Source organism: Eumetopias jubatus, unplaced genomic scaffold (genome assembly GCF_037043125.1).
Source record: "Eumetopias jubatus isolate StellerSeaLion01/CBP00866 unplaced genomic scaffold, mEumJub1_p1.0 scaffold_8, whole genome shotgun sequence".
NCBI classification, from domain to species: domain Eukaryota; kingdom Metazoa; phylum Chordata; class Mammalia; order Carnivora; family Otariidae; genus Eumetopias; species Eumetopias jubatus.
In genome coordinates, this window is record NW_028274814.1 from 96888546 (window position 1) to 96904232 (window position 15687).

Sequence of the window (15687 nt, forward strand, 5' to 3'; positions counted from 1 at the left end):
TGGTTTGCATATTTTGTGTTTTATACATAAGAGTCACATAGTAAAGCATGCATTTTTTTATGGCAATTTAATTATTTAAATCAGAAAGGCAAGTTCCTCAAACTACCAAGAGACCCAACAATATGAATGAATCTTAAAAAAACATTATGGTGAGCTAAATAAGCCATATTCAAAAGAGTGATTGCTGTATGATTCCATTTATATGACATTCAAGAATAGGTAACTCAGAAATCAGAGCAGTGCTTGACTTTGAGTAAGACAGGAAGGAAGGAAGGAACTGACTGCAAAGGGATATGAGTAAACATTTATGGGTTGATAAAAATGCTTTGCATGTTGATTGTAATTGTAATCACACAGGTCTATACCCTTGTCAAAATGAACTAAAATATTTAAACTAAGAAAATAAGTCTAGATCTTGATATGCCACATAATTCTATCTCCTTGTCCCCAGAAGGTAGGGTCTTTAGAGTCTTCAGAAACTCTTTATTTTGCCTGTTAATCAATGGGATATTGAGGAAAACATCTTAGGGCTCCTTATATGGGCTTGGGCTACCCTCCCTGCGTAATTCAGTTCTTCTCTCCAGCAATACACATACTCTTCTTCATCACCTTCGTGATCCCTAGCCTCAATCTACCACTTGTCCTCCACATAAATCACAAGCGAAAGGGAAGTCTTGTGCCTATACTTGTACAGGAGCGCTCCGCGGACCTCATCCACCTTGTATGATCTCTGTATATCTACTGGGCTATTTCCAGGGAGAACACTAGTTGTTACACTAACTCAGAGACTCTGCCTCCTAGATTCTGCTGCACAGCATGTGGGTCAGCTCCCTTAACAGGAAATACATTAAAAAAAAACAAAAAACAAAAAAACCTACTAGTAATGATGTGTACGTTTTTAAAGACTTTAAAAACCAGCTCATAGCCTAGAGGAAAGCTTCATTCAACAATCAATAGGAAGGAATGTGCTGAAACTGTAAAAGCATTAAAACAAAGATATTTATACTCTAGTCAGGGTCCTTACATATAACTAAGGTTCTAACCCTAGACTACTCAATTAATCCTGTGGGGCCCCAGTTTCCCATTTCTAAAGGAAATTGGGTCACCCTCTGTAATCGCTGAGGCCTCCTTTGTCTCTAAGAGTCTATGCTTACAGATAATGTTTCAACTTACATATTTAGAAAGCTTGGTTCTGTCCTAAAGATTTTTTGTTTGTTTTTCGGGTTTTTTGTTTATTTGATTGCTGTTTGCTTGTTCATATTGGAGCTAAGAAATCGGTTTTGTTAATAAACACGGCTGGCACCTGGGTCAAAGTAGATAATGACAAAAAAAGCAGCATTAGGAAACCCCCTCTACCCACTCGCCATCAAACACCGCCCTAGAAGGTCAGCCAGTACAGGTAAACCAGAAGGCGTCTGAAAGGGGTAACTCACTGTCTGAGTTGTCAGAACTTGGCTTACAGGCCACACAGAAATAACAGGTCAAATATCTACAGGTGAGACTGCAGAGTGCAGCCAGCATTTATTCGCCAGGTAATGAGGCAGTTCTATAAGACTGGTGTGGGCAGTGTGATCCCCTGCCAGAGACTGGCCAGAAAGCAGTGTGTTGGATGCCTGGGGGGTTGCTGTTCCAAGCCCAGCCCAACAAGTGGCTTTTCTTTTTCAGGCAAGAAATGGAAATCTGAGTTCAGGTGTTCACTCCAGGAAAGGGACAGCAGAGTTTTAAAAAGCTGTCTTGGATGAACAGTGTCTGTGTGTGTTAAGACAAAGGGAGAATTTCTAATGGCTGAACATTGGGTGTTCCGCGGATTCTAAGAGATCTCCTGAGACTAGAATGGCTGCGCCAAAGGCTTTGCCTCTGGGCACTGAGTTTCCCCAGGAAAAACAAAGTGTTCTAATGAGAGACCCTTTCAGCACAAAGCGATATGCTAAAAGTTGTGCACAAAGAACTCCCTGACATTCTTCCTTTTTGCCCTCATGCTCAATGCTTTTCCCTCTAAAACTGTTGCCTCTGTTTTTCCACTACTAAAATTCAGTTCTTTGCAGTCTCCATTCTTTGTCACTGACTTCAGATAAAGATAAATCAAGCCAATTTCACAGAAGTCAAGCTGGTTGAGGGTGTCCTAGCGGATAGAGACTTTCATCCAGGGCTCGAGGCTGACAGAGCACAAGAGTCAAAATGTACCCAAAGATGCTGCCTCACTCTATGAATTCATTCCGTGTCCCCAGATGTGGAGCCCCACCCTCTCAAGGACAACAATTTTCCTTTAATACGTTCAATGTGTGGAATTTCTTAACAGACTAAACACCAAAGTTGTTTACCAGATGCACTTGGGGGAAAGAAAATGTTCCCATATCAACCAGAAATAAAATAAAAGACAGGCTGCACACATATCTTAAAAAGGCCAAAGCACCCTCTGAATAGGTGGCTGTTTAATCTCTATGCTTAATTATGCATCCGAAAGTCATACATCAGCTTCTAGACACCAGAGATTCAGCACATCTTCAAATACCCTTCTTGAGTTCAAACCCAGAGCCCAAGGCCACCAGGAAGTCATGGTTAACAGTTATCAGTATAAAACCATAAATGAAATCCAGATGGGCTAGGATGTTACCAACTAGTTGCCACACCTGTCCCCCACCCAATTTCGTCAGTGTGGGTAGGTGCACAATGAGGAAGCTGGTAACGGCTTCTGTAACTCTTTGGGTTCTCCAAGGGTACAGAGCCGATTTTAAAAAGAGAAGAGGAGACAGAGAAGGAAGGGAGGGAGGGATGAAAGGAGGGAGGAAGAGAGAGAGAGGGAGGGAGAGAGGGAGGGAGGGAGGAAAGGGAGGGAGGGAAGAAAGAAGGAAAGAAGGCAGGCAGGCAGGAAGGGGGGAAGGGGCAGAAAAGCCACCCAGTTGAGGAAAGGAATCAGAACACATGTTAATTTGCTTTTAATCTTTCTTACAACAAGGCTGTCTCCAAAGGCATTCAGCTTCATCACGGCATAATAAGTTTTTGTAGAAAATACATTAATTGCTGGCTTAATATATCTTAATAATTATCAAATCAGGATCAAAATTCCTCTTAGAGGCAGAAACTTTATTTGGGCAAATAAATACCTTGAAAAGGCTCTAGCAGTGGAAGATGGGATCCTGAATGGTGGCAAGGGCCCAGACCACAGAGAACAAGGGAAGTGCCTTGCATGCGGTTAAGAATAATAATTTGGGGGGTGGAGTGCCCTTGAGAAGAAGGGCGAGAGAAGAATAGAAGCAGGGGAGCCAGGAAATGATGCCAGCTATTATGTTGGGTAAAACCAAAGGAAAAGCCCGTGCCTTCCCCTTTTTCCCCTCAGGCACTCTTTCACATCCGCAAAGGTGTATGTGGTGCAGAACAGAAACAGCACGCATGCGTGCGATCCAAACACCGGAGCCAGAATTAACTCTCTGAACTAAACTTCGTCCTGACCTGTGGACATCTTGGTGAGAGCTTTGCCACAGGGCGTGGAATGGAGCGTGGTGAAGGGGCTCGTGCTAATTTTATCTAGATAGCAAGAGGCTGGACACCCCCAGCCAACGGCTGAGTCACCCCAGCGGGACCAGCCTCTTACTATTCTGAGGAGTCACCCTCGATGCCAGTTGGCACAGGTAATTACCAACCATCTTTGTACCTTGTTGCCTTTAAAACACAGATTCAAATTCTTCTTCTCCAAAAGAACTTCTCATCTTCTTTACTTTTGGACCACCCTCCCACCTTGGGATCAGCCGAATGACGATCAGTACCTCCTACTAGAGACATTGGTGTGGAGGAATGGTAGTCCGTATCCTCCAGCTACACTTCAGGCTGGCCTTCTGCCAATAACGAAGGAGCTTGATTTCCACTCTAGCCCCTTCCGACCTACACGTTCATGGCAATCTTCCTATCTTTGAAATAACACCTCTCCATTCTCCAGAAGGATTGATCCATGCCTAGCACAGTGCCAGGCACATAGTGAGTAATTTTGATTAATTAAATTGAATTAAATTATAAAATCACATACCAGCACAAAGGACTACATCAGGCAGTTAAGGAAAAGGCTACGGAAATATTCATATTATTATTGTCATTACTTTCATCATTATAAGAGAAATAAACTACTTTGAGAGCAGAGAAGCTTGTATCTATTTATTTACCTCTTGACCATCTTTGTTAACTCGGATCCAAATTGCTCCTCCCAGGATCAAGATGCCACATAGCTGCAGAAAGAAAAAAAAAATGTTAGAGGACAACAGAGACAAACTGTGACTCTGAACACATCCCTGGACGTCTGGTCACCATGGCTTACCATTAATTATACATTACCACCTAAAAGACGTAAATCTGGCATATGCATGTGCAGGTAATTGCTAAAGCACTTCACTAAAATTGGTAAATTTGTTAAGAATAATTGTGTTTCCCGTCCACAGTCCATTCATGGGTCTACAGACAAGAAGTCATCACCACTACAGGGGAGGGGAACAATGATTTTTCATGTTTCAATGCTAACTCTGTGTTTTTGCTAGATTAAAATATCTGAAAGATAAGTCACAACAGTTTAAACACAAAATATCCTTACTAGGTCCCTGGGTTTGTCTCAGAAGCTGTCTTGGACCAAACAGGAAGAAAAAAACTATTTATCAAACATTCCTTCAAGATTCTAGAAGCAAGAAGTTGGGATAGACAGGGAATAGTAGTACATCTGACAAAATCTGCAGGTAAGCAACAAGGGTTTACAACACTTTTTGTACCCAAATAAACTCTTTTACAAATAAGCTCTTTTAGGTCATAAAGCTGACCCAGAGAGGAGGAACAATGGGCAACAGTATTTAAACTCTTAAATGCATTTAATGACTTTCCCAGATTATTTAATTTGGACCAAGGCCAACACATAAAATGTGAAACACATTTTGCTTTTGTGTAAGGAAAACCCTTGTCTTTCAGGATTTGATTTTGTTTTGTTTCATTTCAGATATATATATGTTATAGCCTCAAAAAAAAAATCAAAGATCTATTATTAAAGAGAGATGTTGAGAACAAGTTTGGTAACATAGCAGACACAGCAGCCCTTGCAAGATTTTCTAGACTGTTCTGGCCGTGGGGTGCTCTGACAGAGAAATTCTTGAGTCCTCTGAAGCCCGCTGACCTTGTCCTATCATTGCTGTTGTGCTTGGTTGAGTGATATGCCTGCAATCTCAAAACAGCCAGCTCACTTTTAATGGCTTCTCATTAAGTCTGCAGTGAATGTAGAGTCAAAGGCTTTGTTAAAGAATAGGGAGTACCATGAGCAGCTGAAAAATCAGAGAATATCCGTGTTGCCTAAAAGATCTCAAAAAAATCATCTAGGTTCAAACCCTTCATTTCAGGTAAAGGAGCTAGGACCCCGAGAGCTAACTAACAGTCCTGTCATGAAAATCCAGCACCACTCCTAATCCAATCCTGCCCCTTGACATGCTTCAAATCTTACAAAATAACGAAGGCAATGGAAAACCAAAGCTTTTTCTCAAATCACCAAAATAACCTACACAATTTAATTATCTTAAAAGCACACACTGGCATACAACATAAAATACAAACCATTGTAAAGACAGCTTTAGAGCCTGAAAACCCTTTCTTTTTTTTTCTCCCCCTTTCCACTAAATCCTAATTTCACTTGCAGATGGAGATAAATGCTCATTTTAGTAGTTCTGTGTTAATAAATAAGTCTGTAAGGATTTATGTTGAATGATAATGAGACCCCCGGAGATTTTCAGAATTTACAGCAGTTGGATTTTTGTTTGTTATTTAATTTGTTCACTGGAATTTTCTTTTTCTTCTCAAGTAGATTTACATTGATTGTCTTAATAGTAGCCCTGGCTTTTAGCTTTAACTGAACATAGCATTAATTATCCAAATAGCTATTATGACTATTATCCTTATCCGGTATTTATTTATGAGACTATCAGTGAGAAAACTGTAGAAACTCCTAGAGACTAAGGCTGTGGGTTTTTAAACCCTTAACTTTTTTGTTCGTCTCTGTGTGACTTACTTTACCTTTTCAATCCTTTCAGATATCAAGTCATTGAGAAATCAATGAAATCAACCATGTTTTCCCTTCAAATGATAACTTTTAGTCTTCCCAGCCACCAAGTGTCATCTGTAACACTAACCTTAAAAGAAGGAGTATCAAAACCACAAGACACTATTACACACCTATTGAAATGGCCAAAATCTGAAACACTGACAACCCCAAATGCTGACAAGGATGTGGAGCAACAGGAACTCTCATTCAGTGCTGACAGAAATGCAAAATGGTTCAGCCACCTTCGAAGACAGTTTGGCAATTTCTTACAAAACCCAACATACTCTTACCCTATCATCCAGCAATCATGCTCCTTGGTATTTATCTAAATTTATGTCCACACAAAACCTGCACATGGATATTTATAGCAGCTTTATTCACAACTGCTTAAACTTGGAAGCAGCCAAGATGTCCTCCAGTAGGTGAATGGATGGATAAATAAACTGTGGTACATCTAGACAAGGGAATGTTATTCAGCACTAAAAAAAAAAAAAAAAAAGCTATCACACCATGAAAAGACATGGAAGAACCTTAAATGCATATTACTAAGTAAAAGAAGCCCATGTGAAAAGCCCACATACTGTATGATTATGACTCAATGACAATCTAGAAGAGGCAAAACTATGGATTAGTGTTAGACCTTAAAAGATCCGGGGTTGCCAGAGGGGATACAGAATGAATAGATAGAGCACAGATGATTTTTTTTTTTTTAAGATTTATTTATTTATTTGACAGAAAGAGACACAGTGAGAAAAGGAACACAAGCACGGAGAGTGGGAGAGGAAGAAGCAGGCTTCCCACCGAGCAGGGAGCCTGATGTGGGGCTCGATCCCAGGACCCTGGGACCATGACCTGAGCTGAAGGCAGATGCTTAACGACTGAGCCACTCAGGCGCCCCGAGCACAGACGATTTTTAAGGCAATGAAAATACTCTATACAATATTATAATTCTGGATACATGTCAATGTCATTATACATGTGTCCAAACCCATAGAATATACAAAACCAAGAGTGAAACCTAATGAAAACTATGGTCTTTGGGTGGCTATGATATGTCAATGGAGGTTCATCAATTGAAATACATGTACTGCTCTGGTGAGTGATATTGATAACGGGGTAAGCTATGCATGTGTGGGGGTAGGGTATGTGGGAAATTTCTGTACCTTCCTCCCCATTTGGCTGTACACCTAAAACTGCTCTAGAAAAATTCAATTTATTTTAAAATTATTTTTAAATAATTAAAAATTAATTTTTAAAAAGAAAAAGAAAGAAGGCGCCTGGGTGGCTCAGTTGGTTAAGCGTCCCGACTCTTGATTTCAGTTCAGGTCATGATCTCAGGGTCGTTAAGATCGAATGCCACATCGGGCTCCACACTGAGTATGGAGCCTGCTTAAGATACTCTCTTTCCCTCTCTGCCCCTCCCCACCCTGCTCTCCTGCTCTCTCTTTCTCTCTAAAAAAGGAGAAAGAAAGAAAAGAAAGAAAGAAAGAAAGAAAGAAAGAAAGAAAGAAAGAAAGAAAGAAAGAAAGAAAGAAAGAAAGAAAGAAAAGAAAGAAAGAAAGAAAGAGAAAGAAAGGAAGGAAGGAAGGAAGGAAGAAAGAAAGGAAGAAAGAAAGAAAGAAAGAAAGAAAGAAAGAAAGAAAGAAAGAAAGAAAGAAAGAAAGAAAGAGAAAAGAAAGAAAAGGAAGAAAGAAAAAGAAAGAAAGAAAGAAAGAAAGAAAGAAAGAAAGAAAGAAAGAAAGAGAAAGAAAAAGAAAGAAAGGAAGGAAGAAAGAGAAAGAATATCCAATTATTTCAGAAGTCAAGAATATTTTGCCCAATTTCAATCTTTACAATTAGCTAAATTTTCTTAGAAATTTTTAAGTTGGATAAACTCTCATTTCAATCCCTATCTTTTCTTCCAACTTCATCTTAAAAACAAAAGAAATGCATGTTTAGAATATGCCATTCTCATCTTATTGAAGAAATTTAGTATAAAAATCAGTCTTAATAGTATAAAATTATTAAATGTTATACTGACTTTAAAAGTAAATGCATTTTCTATCAAGAATAGTAATTCTAGAGTCATGATTGATATTAAACTATTTTATCCCAATTGGTACCAGACTGGCTATCATAATGGTTCTTCAGAGCCCTTTTCCAGTTTGGCTTTAGGTCCTTGTCGCCCAGCCTTCTTATACTGTTTAAATAATTGAGAATCTAAATTAAGATATAAGTATCTAGCTCTGTCCTACTTTCTGTTGACCAGGTCGTAAAAGGAAATGAGTTGATACTTTCGGCCACCAACTCAGCAGACAGTGGACACTGCAGAACTGACCAGGCCTACTGTCCCCAAAGCCCACCTTCTGGTTCCTCCTTGAAGGCAGTCATCGTGGTTATCACTCAGCTCCTATAAAATATCTTTCTTTTTATGGAATTAGGATGTAGTTGGTCTGAGCCAAAATTCTAAGAAATTAGGCAATAATTTTGATGTTTGCTTACGAGCATGCTGTGGACTGAATTATATCCCAGCTAAATTTACAAGTCAAAGCCCCACCCTGCAGTTTGACTGTATTTTGAGTTTGGGCTTTCAGGAGGTAATTAAAATTAAATGAGGTCATCAGGGTGGGGTCCTAATCCAAGATGATTGGTGACCTTATAACAGAGGAACAGATCTCTCTCTCTCTGCACAATGCATGGAACAAAAACCATGTGAAGACATAGCAAGAAGGCAGCCATCTTCAAGCCAGAAAGAGAGCTCTCACCAGAAACCAAATTGACTGGCGCCTTGATCTTGGACTTCCAGCCTCCAGAACTAGGAGAAAATAAATTTCTGTTGTTTAACCCACCAAGCCCAGGGTATTTTGTTATGGCAGCCCAAGCACACTAAGGGCACAAGCTGACAACTATAAAGTGTCAGAAAGAAAAAGGGAAACACCATCTAGAGCAAAGATAAAAGGTATAGAACCAGCTTGTCCTCTTCTTGGTTACGGTGTCTGCCAATCATCCCTACTCCCTCCCTCTCAATTCTATCCTTTGATTTTATCACGGTGTATTTGAAGGGTGTTGAAAATGGAAGAAAGTGCATAGCACTCTGCTAGGGGGAAATATGGATCGTGGGCTCTATCATTATTGGCCCAGAATGGACACTTTTTGGATGAGCTTAAGGGAAAGTTTCCTGTACTGCTCCTGAAAGGTTGTAAAAGAATAAGGGGCGCCCGGGTGGCTCAGTCGTTAAGCGCCTGCCTTCGGCTCAGGTCATGGTCTCAGGGTCCTGGGATCGAGCCCTGCCTCAGGCTCCCTGCTCTGCGGAGAGCCTGCTTCTCCCTCTCCCACTCCCCCTGCTTGTGTTCCCTCTCTCGCTGTGTCTCTCTGTCAAATAAATAAATAAAATCTTTAAAAATAATAATAATAATAAAATAATAAAAAATAAAAGAATAAGAAAATATCCAAATGGATAACCCGGATAACTCCAAGATTTGTTTTTATGATAACCCCACAACACCTCCGGCCATGAATGCAGGAAGCAAGGATTCCAAGAGCCCTAACAATTTAGGACCGTACTACTGTTGTTGATTTTCAAGTTTCTTTTTTTAATAAACATTTATTTGAAAGTCTAGTTCCATGGCATTGTGGTAAGATGATGCAGAGCACGCCATTGTTGCCTGTGAGAATTGTTTTTTATATTAAATTATCTTTTCTTTTTCATTTATTGTGTCCTCTCCTTCAGGAATACAAATTGTTCTGGTTTTCCATTCTCTGCTCTACCTTCTTCCACCTCATTTATCTCTTTTTGATTTTCCTCTGGGAGGGTTTCTCAATTTGGGATTCTATCTCTCGGTCTCCATTTAATGTTTCTGGAGTGGATTTTAACTCTATCATTTGGTTTCTGGTTTATATGAGGTACTTCTTTCATTTACCCATTTTTCTTTTCATCCCATTCTGTGCTTTTCCAGTTAGCTTTTTCTTCTCTCCTGGCCTCCATCCTCTGTTTTGTAGGGAGTTGTTTTCTGCCATTGCACTGTGGGTGCCAATTCCCAGATCCTTGCTCCATGACGCTGGAATGTTTCTTTCAGGGATGTGTGCTTGTCCTCTGAGGTTTCAGAGTGACATTCCTTGTCACTTGTTCAGCAGTCTTTATTAGGACTTAGGCTGGATTTTCTCTTATTCGTCCTTGAATAAGATGAGACCCATTCTGATGTATTATTCATGGAGAGTAGGGTCTGCACTTGGCCTCACTCAATGACGTGATGGTAATTCTCAGACCTGTTGGAGGAGAGCTTCTTGGGCCTTCTCTCTACAGGCATGGCCTAATGCAGCTGATTTACTGACCTGGCCTCCTAGCACTCACACACTATCTGCTTTTCTGATGCTCTACACCAGTGGAGTTAATTAAAAACTTCAATTCTCAGCAGGCTCTGCCCTCATGGTTTTTCAGCCCCAAATGACTGATTACTTGTATCAGTGAGTGGTAAGCACACAGCGAAGTGTCTCTATAGTTGCCTTCAAGTGTCTCTTCTGAACCCAGTAAGTAAGCCAAACACCCAGTACAACTGCTGCAAATTCTAATTTTAAGTAGCTCTACCATACCCCAGCATCTACAATACTCCCCAGCCTGACCTATCTGAGAGGAGCATAAGGAAACTTGGGTGGCTCATCTGTTCTGACACAAGACTTGGAGAAATAGATTTTGTACCTGGAATTTATCCATTCTCTACAGCACCTCCAATTTCACTGTGACTCACATCAAACGCTAGCCTCAGTGGTTAAGAACGATTTCCACTTTTACATGTTTTTCTTCAATTGCTAATTCTGACAAATGGAAATTGCCGCATATTTATGTGACATATCTCAAGTTCTCTCTCAAAAGAAACTGGTATGTTTAGCTTACATGACCATATGCATATCTCAGAGATATTTCAACATCTGGCCCTACTTTGCAAAGGCTTAGTTTTGCGAGTTACACCAGAAAGAATGCATATGAACACATAAGGCTGTGGATATCTATATGAAAACCACATCAGTGGGACTGTTAGACTTGTTGCTTAAGTAAACTTTAGGAATGTGACAAATTGCTAATTTCCTATGAAGGATCATAAAATTCCAATGGAGAACTCTGCGTTGGGATAGAGGGGAGAGGAGAAATAGCAGCGGTTCCCTAACCTCAGGGACTCCTGCTGTCTAAATTTTGAATGAAACTATTGATGTCACCTGTTGGCTGAGAAGTTATCACTGTTCTTTACCGCCATTGCTCTTACTCAAAGACTCCATTTCAAGATGTGTCATATAGAGATTGTAGGTCACACTGATATGCGGATGGGAAGAACAAGGTCTTTTACCCCAGGGAAGTTAGAAATATCTAACTGAAATCTAATGCATCAGAAAGACTTTGTCTTCATTAACAGAAAAACAAAGAGATGATGGGGACCATAAAATAATCATAGAATCCGGGGAAGGCAGTGACGATATCTGGGTACAGCACGGTACAGATCTCTAGTCTTAAATATATAATATATAATCCTGAACCTCTAACATGCCCCTTGCCTAATCTCTCTTTGTCATGTCAGCTTAAAATTCAGATTTCAAATTCCTGGGTAGCTCCTTAATGAAACACTGACCTCTAATGTATTCACAATCTTTGTGAATGCACTTTGTATGCTGTTTTTATACAACAGGAACTAGGGAAATAAGCCTGGAACATCTTGTCATACCAATGGGGAAGAAGTTATGCTATTAAGATCATGTCCAAAAGGACTCAGGAGCCAACATGAAGATGCTCCCCAGTGGCCAAAGATAAAATAAACTGCATATCAACAAAGAAAAGGATAAGAAATGCTTGCTTATTACTGTTGCATGATACCAGAAAATTAACTCATCATTTTGAAATCGGTTAAGTAAAAAGTAAGAAGCATTTATGCTGCCTTTTTTTTTTTTAAGTAAAAACTGGGTACTACTGTTAACCAATCAATAAATGCTGGGGTTCTCTTTATTTAAAGTATTCCAGCTCATACATGAACAAAAGGTGATGGAAATAGAATATCACCAATTTGGAACTCTTAATGGACTGTTTCTTAGGTTCTTGAGTGGCAACTAACATCACAAAGTGAGACGGTCAGACAGTATGTGCCTCCTGATGAAAGAACTCAATATCACTTCTAAAGTAGTTGTGCTCCCCCGCAAAAAACAATCCGAATCTCTTCAAGCTAACAAATGCGATCACTAGATTTGAGATAATATAGAGGAACATGATAAACTATACCACAGGTGTGCAAATAGCAAACACCAGACTGTGGGAAATACGGTAAGACTGACAACACACATCAATACATAAAATTTCAAGGGGGAAAAAAGAGATGAAGATGGAAGGAGAACCTAAAGATGAAAATTGACATACAGGATATATCAACCAATAGCAAGGCACGAACCTTATTTAGATTCTGAAATATCTCTAGATGGATATTTGATAATCAATTCAGGAAGTCTTATTAAGTTTTTAGTGTGATAATGACATTATGGTTACATTTTTAAAAAAGAATTACTTCTCTTTTAGAGATATATACTAAAATATTTACAGATGAAATGATGTATCTGGAATTTGCTTCAAATTGATATGGGGGGGAGAAAGTGAATGAGAGCATGCACACAGAATTGCCTTGATATCCTCACTGTTGGGGCTCAATGATGGGGTTGATCACCCTTTTCTATTCTATGAATGTTCAAAATTCCCCATAACAAAAAGCTACAAACAAAATCAATCAAAGTACATAGGCATTCCTTTGTTTATATTCTACTCGCAAGGTTTAACCAATTTTAAATATTTTTTAAAATATTTTTATTTATTTATTTGACAGAGAGAGACAGCGAGAGAGGGAACACAAGAAGGGGGAGTGGGAGAGGGAGAAGCAGGCTTCCTGCTGAGCAGGGAGCCCGATGTGGGGCTCGATCCCAGGAATCCGGGATCATGACCTGAGCCGAAGGCAGACGCTTAACGACTGAGCCACCCAGGCGCCCTCAATTTTAAATATTTCAAGCAAAGAAATTTATCAGGACTAACTTTAAAACACTGGCATATATTCATGACCTATACTTAATATTTGCAAAAGCAGCCTGTTTTTCTAGGGAAAAGAGGAAGTAAAGGGACAGATCTTCTTTATTTTATTTTATTTATTTACATACTCATTTACTTCACCAATATTTCATCTGTACTCATTAGGGCTGCTGACATTGAATGCAAAGTCATTCTGTACAAGACTGTATTCCTATAGTTAAGCTTAATTAGGTACATCTTTGTTTTAACAGGACAGAAGTATACCAACATAGAGATACCAGCTGTCTGTTTACTAAAGGTAACCAGGTAAAAAACAAAACCAGAACTCTCTCCTGCCTATGCTGCATAAGTTTTTTTTTTAAGATTTTATTTATTTATTTGACAGAGAGAGACACAGCGAGAGCAGGAACACAAGCAGGGGGAGTGGGAGAGGGAGAAGCAGGTTTCCCACCAATCAGGGAGCCCGATGTGGGGCTCGATCCCAGGACCCCAAGATCATGACCGAAGGCAGACCCTTAACGACTGAGCCATTTCTTTTTTAAAGATTTTTATTTACTTATTCGTCAGAGAGAGAGAGAGAGAGAGAACAAGCAGGGGGAGCAGCAGGCAGAGGGAGGAGCAGGTTCCCTGCTGAACAAGGAGCCTGATGCGGAGCTCGATCCCAGGACCCTGGGATCATGACCTGAGCCCAAGGCAGACCCTTAACAACTGAGCCACCCAGGCGCCCCCAGGAGCCATTTTTTAAATCCAGCATACAAAATGATTTTTTCACTTAAGGACTTTGGGCTATTTCTAACTGATTTACTTCTGAACAATCTTTAATTGCACCCTATATTACTGAAAATGATGTCAATTGCCCAACATCCCAGCCTGCCTTTTACCTTTTGCCTTCCATATCTTATTTTTCCATTTTCTAATACTTAATGCTACTTATCAATTTATTAACTGTCTTATGTCAATAGGCTTTCCAAAAAAACCCATACGACCTGCTAAAATACCAACCCTGGTGATTAAGAGATGGGGTGATGACACATCGAAATACTAACTTTTTTAACCTAGTTTACTAAGTTTCATTTTTCCATGATTAAATAATTATATTGTTTCCCTCTCAAGTTTTTTATGACCCACTGTTTGTTCTTGGGGTCTCTGAAAATGATCCTTTCCTCATCTGTCTCGTCTGACACCCCATCATTCACCTGTTTCAGACCCAGATGTAAAGATTAGGATTCAGGGGCTGGGCTCCGGTGGAATCAGACCAAATTTTTCCCACAAGGTCCTTAAACTAGGGAGGCCTGCATGATATACAACTAAGAATAGTTGTCCTTTAATTAAGGGGTATTTTTCTTCCTCTGTGATTGTTTTGCAACAATATCAAAACATTTATGAAATGTTTATCCTCACAGATCCTGAAGTCCACTTTCTTGAGTCATTGGCTCATTTTCAATTACTGAAATAACCAAAGAAAGAACAAACAAATCCAAACAAGTAAATGGAAAATACATTTTCCTCCTCCTCCAGACTCTATAGTGCAGAGTCTGTTCTCGCTTATGGTATTTGTATCAAGGTCCCCTTTCTTGCCTAAAATTGATAATTAGATAAAAAACAAAACACTTACCCAGAACAAGAAGTTGAAGATAAACATAGAATATTTTATACAGCCACTCACACCTGCCATGTCGGAAAAGGGTCAGGAATCCAGATGCGGTGAATGTAACTGTTCCTTGTAGGACTGTCCTGCAATATTCTCTGGAGTAATTTGCCTGCAGAGATTTCTGTGCCCACAGCTTCGGAGCAGAAATAGAAAGCAAAGGAAGGGTGGAGGGGAATAATCCAGTTATTAAAGTGGATAAAAAATTAACCCACACATTTAAATATCACAAGGGCTATCACTAGGCGAGTATGTTCTTTTGCTTGTCATGGCTCCTGGGGCACTGGGCCAGGATATTTATGATCCTTTCTCAAAAACTGCCTCCTCTAGAGTAAACAGATATCAAGTTAAGGAGCGGCGCTGGATCGGCGAGAGAGTGGCACAGCGATACTAGGTTGTTGGATTTCAGAAACCACAACTTCACTTCCCTGCCCTCCGTTTCCCCTATAGGAAAGCAAAACTGTTTTGCTCTGAGATAAAGGGACATTGTGTCTCAACTCATTTTGCATTGCATTTTCTCAACAATGCAAAATTTCTCCCAGGGGCAATAAAATGCGTTTAGAAATGTGTAAAATCTGAAGGCTTACACCGAGTCAACTGTCATCCTGAACCCCAGAGTGGTGAGAACCACCGTGACATGGACCTGCCTTCCAAAGCTTCTAAACTCATTTCAAAGTAAGTCCACGAAGCTGCTATGAATGCAGCATAGATAGGGGAAGTGAGGAGTGAGAGACTGCCCTGCCTATTACAAGACCATTCAGCGTTTATCTTTATTGCTTTACAGTGTAAAGGGGAAAAAAATAAAATACTCAGGAGCCACTCTCTGACGACCTCATTGTGTTCATTTTATAATGTGTAGCCATTTTGATAGCTCAGTGTATTGTTAAGGTGGGCACGGAACTTCCCTCCCCCTGCTAAGTTACATCCAGCAACAGCTCCTCTCCACCAACTCGG

The 15687-nt window shown here is 40.0% G+C and overlaps 1 protein-coding gene across 1 annotated transcript in view; it reads right to left on the bottom strand.

Annotated features, from left to right (window-relative positions):
- TSPAN8 (tetraspanin 8) overlaps positions 1–15104 on the bottom strand; it is a 29403-nt gene extending 14299 nt beyond the window's left edge. The window contains exons 1-2 of the mRNA XM_028110906.2: positions 14701–15104; positions 4155–4217 (exon numbers count right to left, since the gene is read on the bottom strand). Coding sequence (XP_027966707.1) covers positions 4155–4217; positions 14701–14760 — 123 coding nt within the window. The 5' untranslated portion in view covers positions 14761–15104. The remainder of the gene's footprint in view (positions 1–4154; positions 4218–14700) is intronic.
- Between the last annotated feature and the right edge of the window lie 583 nt (positions 15105–15687).